This window comes from Phodopus roborovskii, unplaced genomic scaffold (genome assembly GCF_943737965.1).
Source record: "Phodopus roborovskii unplaced genomic scaffold, PHOROB, whole genome shotgun sequence".
In the NCBI taxonomy this organism is placed as follows: Eukaryota; Metazoa; Chordata; class Mammalia; order Rodentia; family Cricetidae; genus Phodopus; species Phodopus roborovskii.
Genome location: NW_026126413.1, coordinates 4,491,842 through 4,510,369, shown reverse-complemented (window position 1 = coordinate 4,510,369; position 18,528 = coordinate 4,491,842). Strand labels below are relative to the sequence as shown.

The 18,528-nt window shown below is 42.3% G+C and overlaps 1 protein-coding gene across 1 annotated transcript; it reads right to left on the bottom strand.

Moving 5' to 3' along the window:
* Positions 1 to 16,536: 16,536 nt before the first annotated feature.
* Rps23 (ribosomal protein S23) lies at positions 16,537 to 18,280 on the bottom strand. Its single transcript, XM_051182947.1, has 4 exons — positions 18,177 to 18,280; positions 17,648 to 17,807; positions 16,840 to 16,960; positions 16,537 to 16,730 (listed from the first exon to the last, which is right to left on the bottom strand). Exons 1-4 carry the CDS (start codon positions 18,178 to 18,180, stop codon positions 16,584 to 16,586), a joined length of 432 nt encoding a protein of 143 aa, XP_051038904.1. The 5' UTR covers positions 18,181 to 18,280; the 3' UTR covers positions 16,537 to 16,583.
* Positions 18,281 to 18,528: the final 248 nt, after the last annotated feature.

Sequence of the window (18,528 nt, the reverse complement as noted above, 5' to 3'; positions counted from 1 at the left end):
TCCATTGGATAAAAATGGTTTTCTCTTTGCCAGTATGCACCAGTTGTAGATAACTTAATAGTTAGGTTGGGTTCCTGGGTCCATTTCCTCCTCACATTGCTGGAACCCTATCTGCCTTGTACCTGTGCAAGCCCTGTGCATGTTGCTACAGCCTGTGATTCATATATGCACCAGACTTACTGTGACCAGAAAAATGATTTGACAACTTAAGGGGGGAATTAATGGGACATCCTAAGAGGAGCATTGAAGAGAGTGGTTCTGAGGGTTATTTGAACTGTGGGAACCCAACTCAGCAGTTTTAGAGGAGAAGAATATTAGTAAGTAGCCTAGAGATCATTCTTGTGATATTTTGGTGAAGAATATGACTGTTTTCTGCTTTTATCCCAAAAATCTTCCTAGAGAGTTATGGATTAGCAGCTTTAGCAGAGGAGATTTTTAGACAGCCTAGTATTGACTGTGCTGTGTGGTTATTAGTAACCAGTCTTATGCAGATCTATGATGAAAAGGAGCAAACTGAGCAAGGAAAAATTCAAAATGTATAGTTTGAAGAGAAAGGGGGCACTAGGAAGTGTAATGGAGCTTACTTAGTCTATTATTCCCACTAGGCAAGAATAAGACCACTAGCACAATTTAAAGCCAAATTTGAATCAAACTTTACTAAATACTGGTCAAGAAGATGGACACTGGCCAGGCCTATACCCAGGATTCCCAGAGAATGGCTGCAAATTAAGTTCATTTGGGTGCTTATAAAGACAAAACCCACAAGGCTATGTACTTCCTGCCTTCATCCAATTACAAGCAAGCACACACTCTGACGTATTTCCTGCCTACATGTGATCAAACACATTCTGTTTGTTTACAAAAGTGAAAACATGTCTTGAAACATGAAAACATGAACAGCCCCCAAATTCCAGAAAGTTATCTTTCCTTTGGCAAGCGAGGCTTACAAGTTTATCTGTCCTTGGACAAGTAGAATTGATGCTTTTTGTTCTTTAGATCTCTTAAGCACAGTAATTAAAAGTTAAAACATAGCCCCCATAAGTCTTGTGCTCAAGGAGATAAACAGATTAAAGAAAAACCTGATGCTAAAGGGGATTTTGACCTCAAGACACTACCTAGCTAAGCTTCTAACTTGTAAAAGGGAATTGAAGAATAGCTTAGGGCATGGTATGATGGCCCAAACCTTTAATCCCAGCACTTAGGAGTTCAAGGCCAGCCTGGTCTGCATGAGTTCCAGGACAGCGAAGCTTAGAGAATGAAGGAAACCATGGAAAATAGGAAGTTGGCGAAAATGTATTTGAATGAGGGGTCCATATTCCAGCCCAAACAAGCAGCAGAACTTGGTATCTTTGGCCATGTGACTCTAGTTTTAGAGTCAAGGATACAAGAAAGAGGTTGTGGAACCTCCCTCTATGACTAAGGAAAGCTACTGAGGCTAAGCAAGTGCCAGGGGCATCCCTGCATGGATGCCCAGAGAGGCCATTGCATGAAGTTGTGAAGCCGAAGCCTGGATTTCCTGAGAGACCCCAAAATGTTGAAGAGCCAGCGCTGTGAAATACTTGCTGAGGAGGATGCTAACAAGGGAGTGGAGCCAGCCCAAGAGAGACAAGTGTGCTGCAATCAACACAGCTGAAAGGAGTTGGAGATATGGAGAGTGATTTGACATCAGACACGGAGATGCAGAGTTTGGAGTTTGTCCAGCTGGTATTTTGGCCTTATTTTGGTCCAGTATTTCTTCATTATGCACCTTCCCTCCCTTTTGAAATGACAATGTATACCCTGTGTGTGGGGATTACAGTTAAGAGATTGTCATGAACTCATGAGTTTCAGAAGAGACTTTGAACTTTGGAATTTTAAACATTGGTGAAACTGTGATAGACTCTGGGGACTTTTGAAGTTGCACCGAAAGCCTTTTGCATTATGCTATGCCTATAAGCCCATGGGGACTGAGGAGTGGAATGTGGTGGCTTGAATGAAAATTGCCCCCGTAAGCTCATAGAGAGTGGCATTATTTGAAAGGATTAGGATAGGTAACCTTGTTGGAGTAGATGTGGCCTAAGACATTCTCTTCACAACAATAGAACAATAGCTAAGACAATAGTCTGTCCCTTTATCCCTCTATTCTTCCACGCATCTACCTGCTTTCTTCGATGAGTTAAAGCAGCATAAGGTTTTAGCCAGTGCAGCTGACCAGCCTTGAACTTTCCAGCCTCCAGAAGCAGGAGTCAAAACAAACTTGTTCCATTATGATCAACTTTAGATGTTTTCTAACAGGAAAAAAAAAAATGTATGTATGTATGCATATATGAAGGCATGTGTGGCCAGGATAGATTTGTTGAGAGTGGGATCTGCACTGAGGAATCATGGAAGTCTGCAGAGCACCCCAGACCACATGTGCAGAGCACCCTAGAACACATGTGCAGAGCACCAGTCCTCACCTGCAGAGCACCCCAGTCCACACCTGCAGAGCAGCCCAGTCCACACCTGCAGAGCACCCCAGTCCATATCTGCAGAGCACCCCAGTCCATATCTACCCAATAAAAATTGAACTCTCAGAAGGAGTAGAAGTAGAAAAGGGTTCGTCTAAACTGCTAGAAAAGCTACAAGTGAATTCAAAGTGCTGAGCTGCACGTATTCCTGCTAACATGAGAGCTTTTGTTATGCTTGCTGGGCACTTTGCTGTTTACACTTAACATCTTCACAGTTTCTGCAAGGGAATTTTCCCTTCACCCTCCCTAATATGAGCATAGATTTCTCAGCAAATCATTTCCCAAGCCTGTTCCCAAGAGATAAATGGAAGAGGAGTAAGAGGCAAGAGATGGGCACTAGCCCGGCAGTGGTGCACAGGCCTTTAATCCCAGCACTCAGGAGGCAGAGACAGACAGATCTCTGCATTCTGTCAGGAGCTGTCTTTGTGGGACTGCAATCAGAACCAGCCGAGCTGCCCCAAGTTCATACCTGAGTGGGGGAGTGTAGATGAGGGGAAGAAGTTCACACCTGAGTGGGAGAGAGTGGATGAGGAAAAAGCTAACTATAGACGATAAAGAATAAAAATCAGGAGGGTAGATCAGTCACTGCTCTTATATACCTTAACCCAAAAGGGGAGCATGGTATCATGTATGTGGAACAGACTTTTCTTCCACACCTTAGCTCCAACTTCTAACAAGCCTTGAGAGTCAAAAGTAGTCACACCTCAGATTCCGGTCTGTTGTTAATAGAAAAAGATAGCCAAACATCCTCCTGTAGCCACACCTTTGAACTTTAGGTCTTATGACTTGCTTAGGACAGGTTTGAACTCTCTGTCCTGGTGCCAAGATGGTGTGCAGCCATATTTTATGGGCACTGACAGCGTTCGTGGCCAGCCTGGTCTACAAAGTGAGTTCCAGGATAGCCAGGCCTGTTACACAAAGAAACTGTGTCTTAAAGAGAGAAAAAGAGGGGGGTGGCACTTTTAGACAGTGCATAACTGACAGCTCAAAGGCACTTGGTGACTGGCGATGACATAACTGCTTTGGTGGCAGGAGGCTGCAGCCTTGGTAGAAACTAACCGTGTGTGTCTGTGTCTGAATAATGTCCTTATCTGGAAATACTAGATATTCTTTGCTAGCAAGGTCTGAGATGTTAACCTCCCAGCTCAGGCCTCATGTAGGTTTGTTTGTTTGTTTGTTTGTTTGTTTTTATTGTTCTTTCAGGACTGGGGATTGAACCTATGACCTTGTACATGGTAAGCAAGTTCTTCTCAGCCTCTTTTTACTCTTTATTTTGAGACAGGGTTGCCCAGTTTGGTCTTGAACCCTTGATTTTGCTTCAGCCTCCCTAGTAGCTGGGACTACAGGCCTATGCCACAAGACCTGACTTACCATGAGCTTTGTAGTTGCTCCTTCACTTTAACCCCTCCCCTTGTTCATGGTGGATCATAAGTCATTGAAGGTGAGGACAGTATTTTGGGGCCTGGCATGGTGGCACATGCCATTAATTCCAGGAATTACTCAACAAAAACAGATTCTAAATGTGAAATCATAGAATAAAGTTGGCAAATATATTGAGAAAAAGGGCATAGAGTTGAGAGAGAGGAAATAGCAATCAGAATATACTGTTGTTCTTTTGCTGCGCAGCTAATGCCTAAGAAACACAAACACGAAACTCAGCGCCCACATGGAGTTTATTGAGAGAGGGGAGAGAAAGAGGGGGTAGCTGGTGGCCAACCGAAAGCAGGAGAGAGAGAGAGAACAGAGAGAGAGCAAAGAGAGAGCAAAGAAGCAGAGAGGCAGAGGGAGACAGAGAGAGAGAGAGAGAGAGAGAGAAGCACTTGGTGCGCTTGCTTTAAAAGAGGCTTGCGCATGCGTAACTGAGTCCTCTGGCCGCCAGGTAAAGCTGACGTAGGGACGACATGGCCATGAGCATCCCGCCCATCGTTGGGGCGGGGGTCAGCTGGCTGCTAGTTCCTAACATATACTGTATGAAAACTTTTTTTTTTTTTCCAGTTAAAACATAGGCGTCTTCTAGCACTCAGGAGGCAGAGGCTGGCACATTTCTGAATTTGAGGCCAGTCTGATTTTGGACTACATGGTGAGATTCTGTCTGGAGAAAAAAAGAAAGAGAAAGAAAAAAAAAAAAAAAAAAGCCCTTTGGGGAAGGCTGTAGTCTGCAGTAGAGACGGAGTTCTCCAGCCGGTGGGAAAAGCAGAGTGGGTAATGATCAGACCAAAATGGGGTTTCTCATCTTTCTCCCCAGATAGTGTCCATTGTCTGTATGCTCCTGAGATAGCAGGATGTGGACTCTGCTTTGTAAAACACCCTTTGCTTAATCCACAGTGATATTCCAACAAGGTTAAATCAAGAATATGAAAATATTCTTAGAGGTATTTATCACCCTTGTATCATACAGGAATGGCCCCTGAACTGCGCATGCCCCTTCAGTCTAGGGATAGGACCCATGGCCTTGCACATTCTAGCAAAGCAATTGACCGCTGCAGCTCTCATCTGGAACTTTGTAAAAAAAAAAAAAATATATATATATATATACATATATATATATGTATATATGTATATGTTTGTGTGTGTGTATTCGTGTATCAGTGCATGTGCACGTGTGTGCATGTGTGTGTGCACATGTGTATGCAGGTATGCAGGTACCTGCAGGAGCCAAAGGGTATTGGATCCCCTGTGACAGTTGTGAGCTGACTGTTATGAATTCTGGAAATGAAACTTGAGGTCCTCTGTAAGAGCAATAAATGCTCTTTTGTTTTATCATTTCCTTGAGTCAGGGTTTCTCTTTGTAGTTCTAGCTGTCCTGAAACTCTGTAAACCAGGCTGACCTTGAAAGATCTGCCTGCCTCTGCCTCCAGAGTGCTGGAATTACAGGTGTTTACCACCACTGTCAGGCAGCAGTAAACACTTCACCCTGAGCCATCTCAGCCTTCTTGCCTGACATTCTTACATGTATCAAGTTCCTCTTACATCTTCAGATGACTGAGGTGCCTGAGGATACATGACCTGGAGAATGCTGTAGTCCAGTGGAGACAGACGGAAGGAGACTCGGGGCCATAGGATGCATGCTTTAGCCGAGGGGTGGGAAGCAGGTCTCAAGGAAGGCTTTGAAGCAAGAAATGTGAGCCAACTGATGAAAGGCATGTCTTCTGTCCTGCCAGGAGGTGACGAGAAATGAAGCTGCCTACCGACTCTGCACCAGCCTGGAAGAGCCATTTGTTACCCTCACACTGAGAATTTCTACTTGGCCTGAGAACCACAAAGAGTGACTGAAGGGATTTGAGATGTTAACATAGTCACGTTAGTATTTTAGAGAGAAAGTACTTTTCAAATTATGCTGCTACATGCAACTCTCTCACAGAGGCTTTCCATCATTGCATTGACAAAGTGGAGGATGACAAGTGTCTGGCCAAGTACCAAGGACATGTTCTTACCTGGGGCCTTCTAAATAAAACCTGCTACTTTCTCCAGAATCCTGAGCCACCTGAGCCTGGGCATCAGGCCTCTTCCAGCCTCTGTTTTCTGGTATGTCAATTGTCTGAAAGTATATTTAATCCAGTAAAACCAGTTTGTTGGCTATTACTTTTTAAAATAAAGACCACATTAGAAAGAAAATATGTATTTCACATAGTGAAAGTATTGTTATCTTGTAAACTTTGCTTTCAGTCATTTGGCCTCAGTGGTGGAATTTGTTCTGGAAAACAGGCATCATGAGGTGCTTCATCCGAGGGTGAGTGTCATCAGGAGATGGTTCAGCCTGCTGCACACTAGCTTAAGTAGTGTATACTATCATGTTTGTATGGCTTTGTCACTGGCTGAGCTATCTTCAAGCACTGTGGCTGTATATGTGTGGTCTCTGTACACATGTGTAAAATCTATTCAGGTAATACATGTGTCAGGTGATGTAGGGTGGGTATGCACTGGTTTGTGCTACAGATAGATTTCTAACTCCGAGGAAATGTAGATCTGAAAGTGAGCAGGCAGAGATTAGTTCCTTCCACTCAAAGTCCATGTCACTGCTGTCCAGTGAGCTGATGGCCACCAAGACTTAGGCAGTATTTAACTGTTCTTGTGCCCACAGCCCTGGATACTGTCATGGACGCTAGATTGAAGCTGTCACTGTGGGTTTGAGTTTTGTTGTTTTTAATACAGGGTTTTGCCCTATAGCTCTAGAAGGCCTAGAAATCAATGTGTAGCCTCAAACTCACAGTAATTCTCCTGCCTCAACCTCCAGAATGCTTGGATTACAGGTGTTAAGATAACACACAAATTTATGCTTCAGTATTTTATGGGGTGTATTGGTGTTTTTATTACTTTTTTATTTTTCAGTTTGGTAGTTTAAAAAGAGACCATAAGCCCTTGCTTTACCTTTTATGTTGCCAGTGGCGACATCTAGTGGTCTTGTTGCCAGTGCCCTTCAGTGCAAGTATTCTTTTGTAAAGTATTAAAAATGAACCAAAACCCACATGTATTCTATGTTCAAATTAGTCTATGTAATAATAAACCCATAGCTCTGTGGTGCTTTTTCGGATTCCTTTCAAAGTTATCATGTGTTCTAAAGCCATTACTAGTTACAAAGAAAGCTGATAACAAAGGCAGCCTGACATGTTAACAGGGAACCACAGCTCATCATCTGGTAACTACCATTTGCCAGGCTTTGCATCATGCAGGGTACCTCATAGCACTCAATAAGTATCTGTTAGATATTTTAATTACGTAAGTAATCACCAAGCCAAGGGGTGTAGGTTTAAAAATAAAGAGAAATGTGGTCAGAGGCTGAAAGGCCAAGAACATTTTAAAAGTAGCCATAAATAGGATCCAATAGGGCATCCTCGATGTGTTTTCACCTATGAAGGTGAGGCTATCAATACCTACAATCCAAGCACTTGAGAGGCTGAGGCGGAAGGACTGTCGTGAGTTCAAGGCCACACTTGGGATTAAAGGGCAGGATACACAGCACTTACACAAACCTTCACATTTTCAGGTGTCGAATGTTATGACACGTCCTCACCTTGTTTAGCACTCACCTGAGTTGACAGTAGTGTGTCTGCCACACTTGGGGCAGTGTTTCACTTCAGTCACAACTGAATACAGCACTGTAATTTGCTGAGGCATGTTTTATAAAAGAGATATCATCCTTGCTCACTCAGTTTTCACGTTATTGTTTGAGACAAGGTCTCTCGCTGAACCTGGAGCTCATTGATTAGGCTAGGCAGACTGACCAGAGAGCCCTTTACAGCACTGGGGTTACAGCTGTGTGCCATTGCAGCCAACTTACTTCTGGGGACTTAACTGAGGTCCTTATGCTTGCACAGTGGACATTTTATGTCCTGATCTTTCCCTGGGCGCCACTCTAGACTCTTATGTCTTATAATATTAGATGACGTGTTCATTCTGTATTTGCACAATGGGTATGTATTTCCCTAGCACTGCACTCCTTTTCCTCCTACCCATAGTGTGTGCAATTCTCAGACAGGAGTCTTGATCTAGGTTTTATCCTATGCATGGGTTTTAAGGGATGTAGGGCCATCCAGATATCATTAGTTTTGTGTGTGTGTGTGTGTGTGTGTGTGTGTATGTATGTATGTACGTGCACATGTGTGCATGCAAGTGCACATATAGTTTCTGAAAGTATGTTCTAATTCATCTTTAGAGTTTTAAAAAGTAGTTAAGAAGCTAACTATTGTATAGTTCTGTTCAACTGTGAGCAGAATTGCAATTTAGTACATTTCCATTTTATTTTTCTGAAGATTATTATGTGTATGAGTGTTTTGTCTGAATGTAGGTGTGTACACCATGTGTGCAATGCTCACAGAAACCAGAAGAATGTGCTGGGTCCCCTAAAACTGCAGTGTGTTAGTCACTTTTCTATTGTTGTGATGAGAGTAACGGGGAGGAAAGGGTTTATTTCATTATGCTTGTTCATGTAACAGTCCATCCCTGAGGGAGATCAAGGCAGGAACTCATGGTAGGAACTTGGAGGCAGGAGCTAACGTATAAATCATGCAAAGGGTTCTGCTTACTACTTCAGTCATCCTGGTTTTTTATACAACCCGAGACCACCTGCCCAGTCTGGCACCACCCACAATGGGCTGGGCATTCTACATCAGTCATCAATCAAGAAAATTTCCACATGCTTGCCTAAGGGCCAATAACATGGAGGGGACTTTCTCTATTGCATTTCCTCTTCTCAGATAGTCACAGTTCTGGAGACTGAGGTGTATCACAGTACACGTGTTTAGCCTTGGTGAGGACATCCCAGTGGATGGCATCTCAACATAGGAGTACATACAGGTGAGAGAGCCTATCTAGGGGAGTATAGGGCCCAATTATAACAGCATATTTTCAAGAGAACTTACTTAGTCCTTAAAGTCCTGCCTGACCCAATCCTGTTAGATGGCATTGATCCATTCATGAGGGCGGAGCCATCTGACATAATTACTTCCCACTAGGTGTGTGGTGCTTTGACTAAGAATGACCTCCATTCGCTCAGATGTTTGGATGCTTAGTTATTGGGGAGGGACACTACTTGGGAGGGATTAGGAGGTGTGGTCCTGTTTGAAGAAGTGTGTCCCTGGGGAGTGGGCTTTGAGGTTTCAAAAGCCCAAGCCAGGTCCAATGGCTCTTGTCCTGCTGCCTATGGATCAGAATGTAGAGCTCTGAACTACACTCCTCAGCACTGTGTTCTGCCTGAGTGTTGCCATCCTCCCTAGCAAGATAAAAATGGACTAAACCTCTGAACTGTATGTAAGCCAGTTCCAATGAAATTCTTTCTTTTAGTAGAGTTGCCATGGTCACGGTGTCTCTTCACAGCAATAGAACACTGACTATGAAGAGGTCCCACCTCAACATCACCACCAACTTCCAAGCCCTTGAATAAGCCTGTAGGGGACAAACAGTATTACTGAAGATCCAAACAACAAAGAAATAAAAACTTTGAGACATTGAAAGTAAGAAATTGAAGAAGTTATCAGAAGATGGAAAGATCTCCCATGTTCAAGTATTGGTAGGATTAACATAGTAAAAATGGTCATCTTATCAAAAGCAATCTATAGATTCAATACAATCCCCATCAACATACCAACACGACAACTCTCAACTTCAGATGGAAAAACAAAACATCTAGGACAGCAAAAACAATCCTGAAGCATAAAAGAAATAGTGGAGATATATCATCTTCAATCTCAAATCATACTACAAAGCCAGAGTAATAAAAGCAACATGGTATTGGCATTAAAAAACAGACATAATTGATCAATGGAATTGAATTTCCAGACATAAATCCACATGCCTATAGACACCTGATTGAAATGTTAATCAAATAAATCTTAATCAATAAAAAATTGGGAGTCAATTATCAGAGGAAAAAACATAAAGATCAGAGAACTGGGAGCAGCTGCCAGTTGCTTCCTGCCTGTTCAAATCCCCAGGCCAAAAGGGCTGAGAGCCTGTCTGCTCCACCTTCTAACTTCCTCTCTCCACATCCCAAGTGCTAGGGCTAATATCATATATATATATAATATATATATGATATTATATATATATTATATATATTATATATATCATTTATATATATATATAAAAAACTGGATATAAAACAATTAATAACCCAATTTTAAAATGGGATACAGAACTAAACAGAGTTCTGAAAAGATGAAACACAAATGGCTGAGAAACATCCTTAGCCATAAGGGAAATGGAAATCAAAACTACTTTGAGATACCATCTTAAACCAATTATAATGGCCAAAATCAATAAAACAAATGACAGCTCACTCTTTGTTGTTGTTGTTTAGGGTTGTGTGTGTGTGTGTTTTATTAATTTATTTTCTTACATTCCAATCCCAGTTCCCTCTCCCTTCTTTCCTCCCGCCTCCCCCCACTCCCTGCCCCCACCTCCCATCTGTTCCTCAGATAGGGTAAGGCCTCCCCTAGGAAGTCTACTAAGTCTGTCCCATTATTTCATTGAGGCAGGACCTCTCCACTCTCCACACCCCTGTGTCTAGGCTGGGCAAGGTATCTCTCCATATAGAATGGGCTCCACTAAATCAGTTTGTGCATTAGAGTTAGATCTTGGACCCACTGCCAATGGCCTCATATAATGTACCAGTCACCTATAGTAAGAAAGTCTAGTTGTGTCTTATGCAGGCTCCCCATTTGTCAGACCTGAGTCAATGATCTCTCACTAGCTCGGGTCAGCCGATTCTGTGGGTTTCCCCATCATGGTCTTAACTCTTTTGTTCATAATATCATTCCTCCCTCATTTTGATTGTAATCCAGGAGCTTCTCCCAGTAGTTAATTATGGATTTCTGCATCTGCTTCCATCTGTGATGCAGAGGGTTCACGCTTCTCTGGGGTTGTGGAATGTAGGCTGGGTATCTTTTGCTTTATGTCTGGTATCCACTTATGAGTGAGTACATACTATATTTGTCTTTCTGGTTTTAGGTTACCTCACTCAGGATGTTTTTTTCTAGTTCTATTTGCCTGTGAATTTTAGAATGTCATTGTTTTTTACTGATGAGTAGTACTCCACTGTGCAAATATACTACATTTTCTTTATTCATTCGTCAATTGAGGGGCATCTAGGTTGTTTCCAAGATCTGGCTATTACGAATAATGTTGGTATGAACATAGTTGAGCAAATGTCCTTGTGTGAATGTGCCTCCTTTGGGTATATTCCCAACAGTGGTATTGCAGGGTCTTGAGGTAGGTTGATCCCTAATTTTCTGAGAAATTGCCATACTTATTTCCACAGTGGCTATACGAGTTTGCACTCCCACCAGCAATGGAGGAGTGTTCCCCTTTTTCCACATCTTCTCTAGCATAAGCTGTCATTGGTGTTTTTTATTTTAGCCATTCTGATTTGTGTAAGATGGAATCTCAGAGTAGTTTTGATTTACATCTCCTAAGGATGCTGAGCATTTCCTTAGGGGTCTTTCCATCATTTGAGATGGTTCTGTTGAGAATTCTCTGTTTAGATCTGTACCCCATTTTTTAATTTGATTATTTGGTAGTTTGATTTCTAGTTTCTTAAGTTTTTGTGTATTTTGGAGATCAGCCCTCTATTAGATGTAGGGTTGGTGAAGATCTTTTCCCATTCTGTAGAGAGTTGTTTATGACAGCTCAGTTTGGTAAGGATGTGGGTTAAGGAAACACTTATCCATTGCTGATATGAATATAAACTTGTAGTCATTATGGAAATCATGTGGTGGTTCCTCAGAAAGATAAGAATCAATTTATCTGAAGATCCAGCTATCCCATTCTTAGGCATATACCCAAAAGACTCTACATCCTACTACAGAGACACTGGCTCATCAATGTCCAATTCTGTTCTTTCTGTTCATATTAGCCAGAAATAGAAACAGAGTAGATGTCCATCAGTGGATGAATGGATAATGAAAATGTGGTACACAATGTAGTATTAATTACACAGCTGTTAAAAATATCATGAAATTCACAAGTAAAAGGAGCTAGAAAAAATCCTGAGTGAGGTAACCTAGACACAAAGAATAGTATCTATTCTCTTATATGTGGTTGTTAGCTTTTAAGCCTTCTATGGGCATACTATAATCTTTATAACCACAAAGGTTGGGTATAGAGTAGGGGACTAGAGTGGAGGGAAGGAACTCCTAAGATAGTGTAAATAAAGCATATAGTTATGGAGATGTGGGGGTTGGGGGTGTGATTAGAATAGGAAGATTAAATAGAGTGGGGGAGGGAACACTTGAAGGGACAGCTAACATTAAGGGTCATTTTCAAGATCATATGGAAACCTGTCACTTAAAAATACATAATATATGAAAGAAATCTAAATGGATTCACCAATTAACTAGAAAGAGAAAGCCCCAACTAGACCTCTCTTGCAACCAAATAAAATTACCAGTGCTGGAAATGGGTTACATCTAATTGTGTTGTTGGCAAAGAGGCCTCATGGGAACCCTCCCCCCAAACTACTCAGGCTATTGCCGAGGCTATTTGTTGCTCCATCAATTGATGGTAAGGTACTATTGCTGAAGAGATACCCACATATATCACTGATATGTGGAGCTGTGCCTACTTAAAGCCTTCATCCCTGCTGACTAGTGTTTGTGGTATTGAATGGTACTCGGCATACTACCAGTGAAAAAAGGTAAAGACCAACCTTGCAAATCTTGCAATCTATAGTGGTGACATGCCTGCAAGATAGGCCCAAAACCTATGGGAACCAACCAATCTGCTACAAATTAAAGTTCACTTCACAGGATAGAACTCATGCCTGATACTGCCTGGGTGTTCAAAAACCTACAACTTGATAAGCTGTGGGCCTAGGGGAAAACCCAATACTACTATTCTACTAAAGGAACCAATAAAATGACTTGTAATGATATTCTGCTATACCCATAGATCAGTGTCTTTTTCAGCCATTACGAGAAGATTCCTCCTGCAGTATATGGGAATAAATACAGAGACCCACAACTGGAATGCAGAGACTTGGAACACTCAGTCCTAAGTGCAATGTCTTCATCAAACCCCTCCCCTCAGGGTCCAGTGAACTGCTAAAGAGGACAGAGAAAGATTGTAAGAGCCAGAGGGATGGCACACACCAAGGATACGGTGTCTTCCAGATAGAACAAGACTGACACATAGGAACTTACAGAGACTGTGGCCGCATGCACACGTCCAAGCCAGGGGTGCCAAGGGGAAAAGTAAACATTAGCCCATTCCTATGTCAGACTCCACTTCCAATTGACAAATGCTTGCAAAAGAAAATTAGTTTTGTCCAATGGAGTTTCACAGAATATACCAACCACACTTCAGGAAGGCTCTGTGCCCAGCAGTAGATGGCCAACACAAAACAAACTCTGGCATTTTGGGAGATTTGGTTTCATAATGCCTTAATACTTTTTCTGGGCATTTTCTACCTTGTCTGTTGATTATTATGATTTTATGTTTTGTGGATATGTGTATGTCTCTACATGTGTGTTTCTAGAGTTTTTTTGTTTGTCTCTTTGTTGGTCTCTTTATTATATTCTGGTTTTTATTTTTTTTAATTGGACTGTTTCCTAAAGAGAGAAAGCAAGCATGGAATTGAGTGAGGTGGTAGGAAGGATCTGGGAGAATATGAGGGAGGGAAAACTATAATGAGATTATACTGTATAAAAAATATTTTCAATAAAAATGTAATAAAAAGATATACATATATACTTTGTAAATTAGAACCATGCAATTCTATTAAAAATGAAAAAAGTGGTATCTAAAGTGCTATGTTAACAGAAATTTTCAGAACATTTCAATGTTTTTATATAAACACAAAATTTTTACTCATCATATATATGCCTTACTTTCCCTCAGACACAGAACAGAAACTCTGACTAACTACCCAGCATGAAGCTAGGCCTGAAGTGGCTAAGTAGCAATTCTACCTGTAAAGTGGTACCCACTGCTAAGCAGTGGCTCAACTTTCTACAGCAACAAAGTCATTAGAGGACCAACTACTGTTCCGAGCTCAGTAGTTCAACTACGTGAGCAAATTATTTTTAAAGGGATAGGACTTGCCTATGTTCCATATATTTCCAGTTTATGAGATGACATGGCCAGATATGATCAATGGTTCCTGAGCAAGACAGTATAAAGTACCTGATTTAGGAATGGGATTGGGTACCAGGTCACTCACACAAGCTTGTAACCCCAGTATTTGCGAAGTTTAAAAAAAAAAAGGGAGAACAGTTTGGCACACTACCCCTTTTTGTGAGTGGGTATGAGACTCCACCATAGTGAGTTGTGTTAACCCCAGCATAAAACTACAAAGGAACCTTTTGGCCAGGCATGGCAGAGGACATCTTTAATTCCAGTGCTCACTCAAGAGGCAGATGCAGGCAGAATGGTGTTGGGGGGAAAGAGTTAACTTTTTATGGGGCTCTACTCCATCTCTTCTCTGTTGACTGCCAATATTGTCTCCATACTGTAATCTTCAAGGGTAAAATAAATAACATATAGGATGTAGCCTTTTGAAATTGCCTTTTTGCACTGTTGAAATTCATGGAAAGTTGCTGCACATAGCACCAATTGAATTATCTTATTTATATGTATGTGTGGATTTGTACACGGTGTAATGCCTGTAGAGGCCAGAAAAGTTTGATTATCCTTGACCTGGAGTTGACAATTATGTTCTGCTGGAGATGGGTGTGATTTCAGGTCCAAGCAGTACATGTTTTTTAAGTGAGATATTTCTCTAGTCCCAAGTTTTTATGGTTAAGTAGTATGCCATTTTTTGATATACCACAACTTAGCTGCCTCTCCTATGGATTTCTAGTTCTTGACTATCACAAATAAATTTATGCACAGGCTTTAAAATATGGGCATGTATTTTCACATGTGATATTTAGTACTGTTTAACTTCCTAACAAAACTGCCAATCTCCCCCAACCAACAGCAGATGGAAGACCTAGTAGTTTCACCCATGAGGCTGAGCTTTAAGACTGGATCTAAGTCCTTTGTTGAGTATGTGATTTGAAAATACTTAAATTTGTTACCTTCTAAGGATCTTCAAAAGGCTGAAGTTTAAAAACTAGATGACCAACATTCTTATTTTATAAAGCATGCTTTGGGAATAATGTCTAAGAACCCTAACTCAGCATAGCTTAATGATGTTTTGGTTTTAGAGTTCCACTTTGTCCCCATTTATAAACTGGGACCTAATTCTGCCACTCATCTTCAGTCTTGATACTATAGCTATAGTCTGTTTTTTAGTTACCATTCCACCTTTATTGACCTGCAACATTGTTTAAGGTAGTCTAGTTCCTCCATACATTTTAGATTATTTTCCTAGTTCTAAAAAATTGAGCAGCTAACGTTGTTCACTCCTTTCTCAAGACTTTCTGATGACAGGATTTCACTTGATTCATGATGTCCTCATAATCTGCCTCCCAGATGGGATTAAAGTTGTGAGCCACTGTGCCCAGCCTTCTTGCTCATTGAGGAAAAGCATGGTGAGACACAAACTTTATGTTGAGTATGAAGGACAGAGCTTTGGTCTCTAAAAGACACACACAGATAAAAAAAGGGACCAAAATCAGTTCCACACACTGGATGTGAGGTACCTTGTAGGTTAACTTGGTAGTCACTGTACTGTGGCGCTGTGCAGCTGGTAAAAAGGTAATCCTGGAAACGTATGTATTAAGTATACAAGATGCTACAGAGGGTGTCTGGACCCCTAAACAGTTCAGCTGATCCTTACAAAGACAGGAGGGAACAAAGTTCTCCCTGGCCCCAGGAGTCTGTTGGTCATTTCACCCCAGTGCCATACCAGCAGCTACACATGCATACCTTATGCCACCACATGCAGGCCTCCCTTAGCAGGGTTGGTCATGGACATCTCAAGCTAAAGGATAACCCCACCCGCTAGGAAGTGTTGTATGAAACCCACCTGGTCTACTGTAATGTAGTACAGACATAATCATTGGAATTATAATCTTCACCTCAAACAATGGAACACCCTGTGGCCACCAACGTACTCATCAGTGAGTCTTTGCAGGAATGGTTTGAGCCAATTAAGTGCAAAAAATACAATTAAGTAGCAAGACCAAAGCTATCATGGGTTATTTCCCTTCACCAATCCACTTCCTGAATAAAAAGCAGGTGATCTAAGCTCTGGGCCTGCAGCTTTCGAGGTTGCAACCCCTCCCACACACTCACTCCTGCCTCAGCCTCCCAAGTGTTGGAATTACAGCCATATGGTGACTGACCCTCAAGACTGCATGCTAAGCAAATCCCCCACAATGTAAGTCACATCCTTAGTAAACACATAAAATTAGGATCTTTACAAATACTGCTCATAAGACATCCACGATACTCTATTAAACTTGAAAACTGCCAAGTAGCAACAGAAATTCATTGCAAAGAATACTATACATGAAGACACTGCTCATTTATTACAGAATAATGTAAGGGATGCTATGCTGTCTTAGTACAACCCACAAGTACACCACAAAACGTTTTAGCAACCATCTCCTAAAACAGGTAGAAGGCAGATATTTTGGAGATTCCGGACAGTAATTAAGACACAAACTATTTTCAGAATATGAAAATTTATTACTGTGTTTCAACTGTCAAAATTTAGGATCTTGGTCTCTCTTTCTTGCCTTTGTACAGGGCCAAAAGGGACACATTGGCTACTTTAACAACCTTAAAGCGGACTCCAGGAATGTCACCTACAGCATGGCCTTTTCGACCAAACCCAGCAACCAGAACTTCATCGTTTTCCTGAAATAAAATAAAGTTCACCTTAGTATCCAGTAGTAATTAAATACAGATTAATTAAAGGAAACGCCCTCTTTCCAGTTTAAAAATAAAGCTAAACCAGGACACTCACCTCAATGAAGTTCAAGCAGCCATCATTGGGCACGAAAGCTGTGATCTTCTTGCCATTCTTGATGAGCTGCACCCTGACACACTTCCGGATAGCAGAATTTGGCTGTTTGGCTTCAACCCCTCTGAAATATCAATGGCACATGTGAGTGTACAAGGTTCCAGACCCCCACCCTCTCAATCCAGTCTCAAAACCCTCAGATCCCATGATTTCTATTATTTTTCCTTTAGCTCTAGTTTATCCCAAACAGTAGAACTTCCAAAACTTTCCAAAAATGAGAAAACAAGGGATTACAATTTAACTGACCTGCCAAAACTACACACACACAAAAAAAAAAACCACCATTTCAAAGTCAATGCACTTCATTCAAGGTTGGGCTACTTAATACCAGCAGAGGCAGTCAGAGCTCTAAGCAGCAAGTTTCAGGGCAGCCATGGTAGCAGTACAGAGAAACCCTGCTTAAAATACAAAATCAACCTAGAGTCAATGCATTAGCTGCATCTTAAGAAAGGCACACCAAGTCTTACGAACGTACCAGCTGGTTCAGGTACGTTTTTAACAGTTCTCACACCGTTCGCTATGGGCTTTACTATCGAGTCTTTCCTCTCCCACTCCTTCCGTAACAAGGCTGAAATTAAAAGCTTTGGTCATCCAACTCTGAGCACTAATGCTATCAGCTGTACCGTCCATTCTCCGTAAAAACCCAAACCAACGCGACCTCACAATCCTTCGTGGCTTCAGTTCGCTCTCAATTACGTTCTCTCTCTTTTTTTTTTTTTTTTTTTTTTTAAGGGAGCAGTCTTTCACTTACACTTTTTCCAGCACAATCCCTTTTGCATGAGAGGCACCTCCGAAAGGGTTGGCCTTCAGGGCTGTGCCCAAGTGGGCTTTCTTGTATTGTTTGTCATGCCACTTCTGGTCCCGTCGGTGGCTGCGGAGCTTCCTGGCAGTACGGAGACCACGGCACTTGCCTGCAAAGAAAACATCACTGAGTCCTTTGCACACCCGCCCAGGCCGCTTTAGCCCCGGAGCCTTGGCTGGATGGGCCCTTTACGCCGGGCGGTAGCTCTTGTCAGCTACCCTCGCATTCTCAAACACACCCAGGCGCGACCCTTCAGCCTATGTAAATTTCAGTCTAGGCTGCGGAGCGGCTGCGGCTACCGAGCATGGCGGCCCGTAGGCCGCATGAGAGCTCCGGCCACGTGCCCGCGGGACGGAGCTTCTTCAACCGGCCTCCGCCCCACTGCAGCCCGGCTCCCCGCCATGCCGCCCTACCACGGACTGTGCCCCGAGCCCCAGGTCCCTCCCGCGGACCTTCAAGCCGACCCCGCACAGCTCACCCATCTTGCCGGCGCCACGGGCCCGAGAGAAAGAGAGAGGCGGTGCAGGAAGGACCCACAGGCCACTGCGCGAAGCCCCGCCCAGCCGAGGACCCCGGGCGGTCGTCCGAGCGGCGCCTGTGCTGATATAGGAATTTCCTTAGGAAACGACTCAGTTATTCCACTTTTCTGAGACACGTTGTGATTTTATTTAATGCTTATTAAATTCAAAGAGATCTAGTTCACGTTGTTATTTTCCTTTTAGGCAAATAACTAGGATAAGGGAATATGGACTACCAATCCCAGAAATCTTTGCACTAAATGGTCACTGCGCAGGCGTCCGGGGCAACCCTATCCCCGGGGGAAGGGTCAC